This window comes from Magallana gigas, chromosome 7, assembly GCF_963853765.1.
Source record: "Magallana gigas chromosome 7, xbMagGiga1.1, whole genome shotgun sequence".
Taxonomy (NCBI): Eukaryota; Metazoa; Mollusca; class Bivalvia; order Ostreida; family Ostreidae; genus Magallana; species Magallana gigas.
This window is the reverse complement of record NC_088859.1, coordinates 34,342,833-34,352,409: the sequence shown is the minus strand read 5'-3', so window position 1 is coordinate 34,352,409 and position 9,577 is coordinate 34,342,833. Positions and strand designations below refer to the sequence as shown.

The following is a 9,577-nucleotide window of genomic DNA, read 5'->3' as shown; positions in this document are numbered from 1 at the left end:
TAAAATACTATGTTATCTTTTTGCCAGTCTTTAAAGATAAACAAAACAGCACAGAAGTACAATAAGGCTTTATTAATTGAGACAAGCCACATTACAAAAGCTAAAACTAAATTCCACGTTCCTGCAGACCGCATATACCATATACATGTACACTGGAAACTTAACAATTCTAATTGAACTGCTGAACTTTAAACTGGCCATATAAACATTCAAGATGGCACACTCATCTACAAAACTGCTACACAGTAACCCACTTCCTGTGCAAATTCGAAAATATAACAAGATCACAGGTAGCATCCCATCAATTATTTTTTCCAGATAATGCTTGGGCAACACTTTAAATCTGCATTTTTAGTAATGATGTTAAATAACACATATTACACTTGCATTATATTGAAACCCACTTTCAAATTAAACAAAACAGGACAAAAGGCTGTTGAATTATAGATTAAGTCTTATCACTGATAAAAATTCAGTTGAATTTAAGCATAAAAATTCTATCTATTTCTGCAATATATTATAAAAGGATAATGCAAATACATGTATACTGAAATAATGAGCATGATAGGCATCACAATACTACACACTTCAAATGATTTACATGTTTCTATTCAGTGCATTTAACAACTACTGGTATGAACATCTATTATTATATAATGGAATAGGCATACAGTCAGTGAAGTTTTGAAGATATTGTCTCAACAATATGCAAAGTTAAACATTTTTTGTAGCACTTTTTTTTTCTTCAAAAGACAAGTCCATGAACATCATTTTCTTTTTCCATACAACAAAGCAACTATTAAATGTAAAAGCACTTAGCACTAACATTCTCCATATAAGAACTCATGCTGGTAAAGTTTTGGGAAAGAAAAAAAAATAATAGAAAATATTTCTGAAAAGCTCATGTCACATCAGTATTTCTTAAACATCCATATTTGAGTAAATAAGTCATCCATTGATAGTCCATATTTTGATTGGGAGTGTCTCACTCCATTCGTTTATTAGTTATTCCTTCAGGTCTCTCTAACAAGTAAATCCTTAGGCAACAGAAGCTGGTGTTTCCTGGCACCGAGAGCTAGATCTAGCAGCTGACACTTCCCTCCATGGAACAGTTAGACATGGTCATCTTGTTTTTTCTAACTTCCTCGATTTTACGTTCCTAGAAGAATCATCAAAAGACTTCATCAATCATGTTAAACTAATTAAGACAATTTCTTACTTAAAGTGTTAATAAAGTCATCATTTTGATTTACAGAATTCTTCCACGTGTACTGAAGAATGATCTTTGACAAATTCTAACAATTTAAATGTCATACCAAAGACAACATGACATGCACTCCACATTCTATTTTCAAACCTCAAGTCTACTCTCCAACCTCAGTAATGAATTTAAAAGCAGGAACCAAAACTATTTCTTTTGCTCTTTGATATCTTAAGTTTTATTACTGTATGTAAAAAAATCATACGTTCTCACTATGAATTTTGTCAACAGCAGCATTAGTTCTCACTATGAATGTTATTGTCAACATGGGCATGTCTTATAAATAATTTACAGTATACAATGAATTATTTAACAATGTTGAAATATGCATTAATGTGGAAGGTTTGATTATCACAATTTTTTAAACAGAGCATTAGGAAAGTCGGTGCCCATTGTATTGAAGATTAGTGCATTATTCATAATGTTTCAAAGTAATAAAAAGTAGAAAATTAATTTGATACAAAAAAGAGGGAAACAAGAAATGCTACATGAAGTAATCATATATATGAAGATTGAGTTTCTAGTACAAGAGTGAGTATACATGTGTGCAGTAATCCTTTTAGCACAATACTAAGAGCCTTACATGATCTTTCAGTCTTTCTTGCAGTGCTTTAAAATGCTCTTCACGGTTCTTTAGGGCATTCTCCATTTTCTGGATAATTTTCTCCTCAGAGGTCTTGCTCATAGTTTCACTAGCTTTGCATACTTCCTCAATATGTTTTGCCTGGGGAATACAATGAAATCAAATACACATACGATAAAGCCCCAAATTTTTGAGATTTGCTTCACTTCTGTTATTGCATAGTGTTTACTTCAAGCTCTGCTCAAAGAAGAAAACCATTAGAAAGCAGTTAGAAGGAGAAGAAAAAAAAGAATTGATATGAAAATCTCCAAAATCCTTACATGGTCCTGTAGGCGCTTGACAACAGACTGAAGCTGGTTATTGCGGTTTTCTTCATAAGCTTCATACTTTTGAATAAGTCTTTCCTCTAGCTCTTTGCTCATACTCTCACTATTTCTACATACTTCCTGTACTTTGGCCAGCTGAGGAGATAGAGATTTGGGGGTGAGGAGCATTTCAAAACACTCTAAATGTTCTGGTCTGATTTTGTTTACATGAGACATCCAGAATTTTATAAGAATGTGAATGAAAATTAATCACAATATTTTTTCTACTACAGGAACACCAAAGAGACAACAGTCTACTCATTTACACAAAATCAAAACGCTGTACAAAGAAACTACTTCTTACACTATACAGCCTACACTTACATGTTCTCGGAGTTTCTCTTGCAGACTCATTATCTGTAGTTCACGGTTTTCCTTTGTGATTTCCATGGATCGTCGGAGTTTGGCCTGAGCAGCTTTAGCCTTCTCCTCCTCTTCTTTCTGGGATTTCATCAAGGCTTCCTGCATTCTCTGTTTTTCTTTGGCAACAAACTCTAGCTTTTGAGCTTCTAAAGACTATAAATTATAAACATTATTTAAAATAATTTATATGAAATAAACATGGTCCATAACTCATTTTGTTGAAATATTATACCACTCCTTGTTTGTCAAAAAGACATTTAATATTGTGAATATACCTGTCTTCTGGCCTCAGCTTTCTGCAATTTCTCAAAGATCTCATCATGTGTTAGAGGTTTATCCTTTGGAGGGGAAGATATTTTAGGGGCATTATCAGCAGCTGGCTTCAAGATGTAGTCATAGGCCACACCACCTGTACTCTTCTGTAACCCTGCAACACAAAAACAGGGGTTTATTTAATGACAATTCAGGATTCGAGTAAAATGAATTAATTTCTAAACTGATTTAAATGAAATGGAACAGTCTTGCACAGGTTCACAGGAATAAAGCATTGAAAATTTTAAACTATCCAGTAGCACGTGAAAATGTTGAACTCAAAAGTAAATTTTAGTATTGGCACACATAAATCTTTCAAAAGTTTTGTTGTTACCTAAAATTATGATAATGCTCTTTAGAAAGTTATAAAACATGCAAATTAAAAGTATGAAAAATTGCACATATAGGATATTGATAATGATATAGCAACGATAAAATAAAAATTCATGTCTTAACCTGCAAACTTCATTAAAAATTTTAGCTCTGAAAAGATTTGGATGATTAAATGCCAAATGAACTGAATAATAGTAGCAAACAAAAATTAAACTCATTACAGCATTCATGACAAAGGTTTATGCATGAAACAAAAATGAGGTTTCCGAAGCAGATGCAACATAAGCAGGTATATTTGATAGAAATCACTAAAATGATTCATGTAAGACAACATCTATACAGAATTGTCACCTTTGCCTTTCCAGACAACGACGGCATCGAATGACCTCTGGTTAGGGTGGATTTGGTGTATAGCTTTTTTATTATTGCTAGTGCCTCTCAAGCACAAGAAAAGGCTCAACCAGTTACAGGCTGATTATCCCGGCAGCAGGAAGGCAAGAAATCAATTACATTATTACAATATAAAGATTACTCTGGATATTTCAAATGTTTTGACAAGTGAATCAATCATTCTTCAAGAGACTAATCAAAGAGGACCGATTAAGTAAAGTATCCAAAATTAATTTATTCTCTTCAATTGCAAGGACATGTATTTGTTGTTCAGTCTAAAAATCAACAAGTATGATACCTTTTCAAAGTGGTTTAAATTTTTCTAACCCCAGTCACCATTTTACACAAGGTTATTTCCTTCAAGTTAAATTATCTACACTGAATGATGTTCATTACATTTTAATTAAAAATTTATTTGACGACTATCATTTGCAAAAAAATAAACCGGCAATCAAATTCCACTGACACACATCTCCTTTTAACCAATAGAATCCATTAATGGTAATGCACCCAATGGGTTGCTTCCTAATCGTGACTCAAAACAACAACCATTATCATTAAACCCTTCATCAATTATTCAGAGCCTGGGCCAAGAACATTCAACTTGGTGCATCAGCAACAAGTACGCTGTCTAGAACTTCTCTTCTTCGCCATTCCAGAATGTGGAAGCAGTGTCACACAGTGACACTTACCTACTTGCATTCTGACACCTATAACATTCTCTTTTCTTCTTTTTTAATTCAACATGATCTTTATAGATTTATTTGTTCAACAATGAAAAAAAGCAGCACAGTTCAAATACATGTATTCTCTTCATTTCTGACAGAAAATCAGATCTTCAAACAACAGCATCATGTTCCTTTTTCCTCTTAAGCAAGAAAGAAATCAATAGCAGACTGGAGGTCTAGACATACTGCACAGGTTTGCCTGCAGTATAAACTTCAGACAAAGATCACCGATAGCATTAATACTACTGATACAATTTCTGATTTCATCCGTTTGATGGAGCAAAAAGCTTAATATAGAAGTCTTCAAAGTCTTTATTCTACCACACAAAACAGGCTACCTGTATTTCCCACCCAGAGATTAATCGCTTCTAAAATTAATGTTGGTTTAACCAATTACTAAACCTGTACATATTTTTTTAATTGAACTTTTACTGTAGTTTTTATCTGTTCTCAATATAGGAATAAAATGCGTATTTATTTTTGGGATTAAGAAGGAAAGTGGATAATTAGGCTTTATTTTAAATCAATCTGGTGAGACCACTGCTATAAACTTATTGATTGCCCTCTCTCTAAGACTGAAAATGTACAGGATTCAACAATAACATTCTATGCACCATTTTTACTTTGAAATACAGTTAAAAAACTATTCTATATTCAAAAATGAAAATTGAAATACTTTTTTCACCTTTCACAAAAATAAATTTTAATTCCCTGATTAGTGACAGACTCCTGACCCAAAATTCTAAGACTGAAGAGAAATTCATTCAGAGATGCAATTTGTGAACACTAATGTCAATATTGGTCAGTTTGATGTACAGACTTACAATACATTGTGTTATTAGATCGGAAAATTTCTCAATATCTATGGTACATCTTTTTAAGGGTTGGTCCAAGATTTCATGAAACTGTGAAAAGATGAATTTAATATGCTTCTGCGATGGCCATGTATATAATGCATAATGTTAAAGCATACATGTGAATGGAAGCTTGCAATGTTTGGATAATTAATGCTTGTACACAAGGGTTATGTGTTATCTGCCCAGAACCAATACAAACCTTCCACATTGGACTACGTTCACTATGTTTATTGTAATCTGAAATGGTCAATTCAATGGAAAAGCTATGTAGTATTGCATACAATTTTTTAACTGTTATTCATTTGATCCATGTCCCAAATGAAGAGAAAAGTTTGATCCAATAGCATCATGGCTGTGTTTTAATACAATGCTAAAACCATGCCTCAACCTGCAAAAGAATTGCCTGAAGCAAACTCCTCTAATGTGAAACTTTGGGATTCATTCTTTTTTGAAGGTTATACTATAGTTTTAACTTGGGCAAAAAAAAGTTATCAATCATTGTGACTAAGAAATAATTTTTGTTTAAAAGTTGTTGCATGTTTACAAGACAAGTCTGATGCTGTCTTACCTGTTGACATTGTGTATGGATTTCAATTCTAAAGGCACTGGTTGATTTTGCACCTGTAAAAAGAATAACGAAATGAATGTCACTGAAATGCATTGTTCACTTCTCAGGGTTCTCCATTAAGCTGCACAAACCCCATCACAATAATTTGGCCCTTCGTAATATATCTTCTGACCTCATTTAATAGGATCTGCCACTAGCACAAGGGTTTGCTGGGTCAAAGACAATTAAATAAAAAAATAAAAGAAAAATAACTTGAATATATCAAAACTTTAAATATTTGTACCCCATAAGAACTTTGGTTCTGTCATTATTTTGCATCTCAGTAAAATTTTAAATGATGGACAAGCCTGTTGCTAAACATAAATACAAGTTCATTGTGCCAAATTCTAAAACTACAATATCAAAATTACCCCAGTCAGAAGAGTTTAACTTTTGAAAACCATAGATGAAATTTTAAAACAATGATGGATGGCCAATGAACTGTCCACTCTTTTTTTCAAGATACAATTACATTTATCATTCAAACAATGTTTAATGAGAAGGATTTGTATAACATTTTATGGTCACAAACTGTTTCCAGAGAATTCACCGCTCATTTCTTAAGTTGTTTGTACAAGTGGAACTGTAGCTCTGTCTGTCAACCCAAGTTGAACCATTGAGCCTCAGTTCTGCAGCCAATTATTTGATGAGGTTATGTAATACAAACAATAAATACATCCCAGGAAAAAAAGTTCTCTTACAACAATCTATTTCATGCTCGATGGCTATATAAACTTTAATTAAGGTCAATTCTTACATGCCTTATTAAATCACTTTCACAAAGAAACTAGAAACCAAAATGCAAAATCATCCCTCACTAGAAAGCCAACAATTTATTCTAATTCAAACTCTTGGTCAGGATCACAAAATTTTAACAGCCATATCAGCCCCCAAATCAGAATTTTAATTTCTACATGTATATTTAGGGTAGCTGTTCAGTAACAGCTTTCCTATAGCAGTTATACCTGTTATAATATATGTTAATAACAAAAGTAACTCCAATTTATCCTTTGATACACCAAATTTATTGCAATTATTGAAGTTAATTTCTTGTTTACCTTCAGCATAAGTGTGTTAAATTTTTAATAAAGATTTGAGGCAGTTGATATTTTACGTAAGATAATGTTGATCATTAATTCATTCATGTTAACATGAAACAAATTATTTTCAGTTACTATTTATCACTTCCAGAAATTCAGTGTATGCATTACCATTTTTTCATATATTCATTACCTATAAAGCAATGTATTTTCTATAGGTCTAATTTTTTTTTTTTTAGAATTAATCATTTTTGAAAATTTTAAAATTGCTTAAATGAAGATCATCCCAGGGATTATAAGGTCATCCCAACATTCTAGTATTCAAAGTTATAGCATGCTCGTATCTTCGATGTCTTACAGAAAAATTTGAAGGAAAAAATTTCGTTAACTAATTGAAAGTAAGAATTTAAAGTTACTAATAAAAATCTAGAAGGCCTTAAACAGGCTTTATGTACAACAATATCCATACCTGATCATGCTTTAATACTGAGGGGAAAAAAGTCACACGCTAACCCAGCTTGAATAACTATTCCCAGCCCAGACTTGCACTGCAGCCTAGCCTACAATCACTTTTTCCTTCTCTCCGACACGGAGCTTCCGATGGCTGTGCAGGACTGCAGACTGATGACTCATACCCTAGTCATACTGAATACATTACCAAACCGCCTGCTTCTGCCGCTGCACAAAACTTCCAATATCTCCTTGGAAGTTTTTTTTTCTCTATCTGCAAAATGCTAAAGCTCTATTTGCTCTGGACTGCTAGAGCAACATTATTGATGTCGTGATCAGTTTGTCCACAGAGGACCATTATTGTTGGAATTTTACTTCATTCTACCACCAATTCCGACAGAAAAGAGACTGATCTCTCGGTCCTTTAAGAAACATAACTTGCAAAGTATCATCAATATAAAACATCCTCACCCCCCTCAAATATTTACACCATCAATCTAAAATTAAACTCTATATATGTGAGTATTGAGTATAAGAAAAATAGAAATCTGAAATAAACATTTCTAGTTTTTCTAGGTTCTATTTTAGTTGTAAATTAAATGAACTAGAAATTGGACATTATATGGTACAATATATGCTGTGCAACAGTTAAGATCATGGTTGATATGCAAGTTTTCAAACTCTAGGTAATATGATACTTTGTAATACAAATATATCAAGATAATGGAAAACTAGAGAGTTGAATGTATTTCAATCCTTGTCATTTCCTCTGAATGTTCCCCGGAAATCAATAGAATCCTGAGGATAAATAATGGAGGAATCAATATGGAGGTATGAGTCAGTCTACCTGTACTCACGATGGAGGGTGAGTAATCTTTCAACTCGAGCATGACTGGATTCCAAAGCCCCTTTGAGAGCTTTGTAACCCTTGATCAATATTGAATACCAAACCTTCCATAACAATAGTGGAACATCTTCAAATATTGAATTATCCTTTTTTTCAATATTTGAAAAATAATGACATTTCTTTAAAATATACACTGATTGGATACTGATTTGAAAAAAGAAATTCTGCAATACATCATCCCATTTCTTATATAAGTTGTAAAAGTCATATCTGCCTAGTACGTCTGCACCTTAATTCTCACTATCCAAGAACAAAAGAGACAATTTCTAACAACAATAATGGTACCTTTAACTCCTTCATACTAAAAAATATTCTTAAGATTTCTGCATTCTGTGTAAAAAAGGCTTTGATATTCATTCCAATGGCAACATTCATCAAGATTATAAAAGACAAACCCCTCTTGTTATGTTAGAAAAATATTGCAAACCGCTTGGTATGAGCAATCTCACTGTCTGTTGTAGAAAATCAAAAACATATCACATGTATAAGATGTTGCCAAGAAGGAGATGACAAAATTGGTTGAGAATGAAATATGGGCTTTGCTTTCTTGTTTAGCTGGAAGTTCCTGTTAATAAATCTTCTTAAGATGATTTTTTTTCAAAAACATTAAAAGAATTTTTTTCCACATCTCTGAGACTTATTCCTTGAGGGATCCTTCTTGGTGGAGTTCAAGATAAAAGCAACCCAGTGTGTCAATAGTTTAAAACTCGATCAATTGCTATCTCGAAGACATTAATTTACTTAAATCGATTTTCTTCTTCAACTTGAATCTTCCAAAAAATAAAAAAAAAATTAAACGCAGCATGCAATTGTAAAGTGTTTCTGCAAGATTTACTTTGGTGCAATGATAGTGGCAAGAAATTACTGGGTTTGAACAATTTAGAGACAGCAATCAAAACAAGCAATATGCTTCATTTTTTGTCATCGCAAAGTTCGAGAAGATCATTAGCAATAGATCAATCCATTTTTTTTTTACATGTGAAGGAAACAAGTGTATTTTTTTTTATGTCTCTGTCCTAATTAAACTGTGCAATATCAAATAAGCTAGTCAAATGTCTAAGCTAAAAAATAAAACAGTTAACTCATAGTTCCTCTTTGAGATTATGTTTTCCAGTCATTTAAAAACTTACATTTATCAAATCACATTATCTAGACCTATATAACTGCATCAAACTTAGTTATACGTGTGGTGTCTGGTCTTACTTAAAATTATCAAATGGAGATGAAATGATGTAAAACTATCCATAACATTTTGAGAATTATGCAAAATAACCTTCGACGCACCAACAAGAAGTACTTCGATATACCGTCTATCTCTCTTGAAAATCTTCGTTTACAACCCAATCGCGCGCTTCTCACGGAGGGGAAGTGACGTACAAGC

At 32.6% G+C, this 9,577-nt stretch overlaps 1 protein-coding gene across 5 annotated transcripts; it reads right to left on the bottom strand.

Moving 5' to 3' along the window:
- Window positions 1–53: 53 nt before the first annotated feature.
- On the bottom strand, window positions 54–9,559 carry LOC105325299 (stathmin). 5 transcript variants are annotated; one of them, XM_011424809.4, is made up of 8 exons: window positions 7,309–7,481; window positions 5,761–5,813; window positions 3,569–3,688; window positions 2,848–2,999; window positions 2,534–2,725; window positions 2,165–2,305; window positions 1,845–1,985; window positions 54–1,159 (listed from the first exon to the last, which is right to left on the bottom strand). In XM_011424809.4, the coding sequence occupies exons 2-8, from the start codon at window positions 5,768–5,770 to the stop codon at window positions 1,082–1,084; spliced, it is 834 nt and encodes a 277-aa protein (XP_011423111.1). In that variant the 5' UTR covers window positions 5,771–5,813; window positions 7,309–7,481; the 3' UTR covers window positions 54–1,081. The 5 variants fall into 5 exon arrangements, with proteins under 5 accessions (XP_011423111.1, XP_011423117.1, XP_011423114.1 ...); XM_011424815.4 differs by lacking the exons at window positions 3,569–3,688; window positions 7,309–7,481 and adding an exon at window positions 9,504–9,559; XM_011424812.4 differs by lacking the exons at window positions 3,569–3,688; window positions 7,309–7,481 and adding an exon at window positions 9,481–9,537.
- Between the last annotated feature and the right edge of the window lie 18 nt (window positions 9,560–9,577).

Excerpts from the sequence above, each read along its gene's own strand:
- LOC105325299 (XM_011424809.4), bottom strand. Across the intron at positions 3,000-3,568 it reads CGTTGTCTGGAAAGGCAAAG|GGTTACAGAAGAGTACAGGT; the intron begins GTGACAATTCTG and ends TTTGTGTTGCAG. Across the intron at positions 1,986-2,164 it reads TCAAGCGCCTACAGGACCAT|GCAAAACATATTGAGGAAGT; the intron begins GTAAGGATTTTG and ends TGTATTCCCCAG.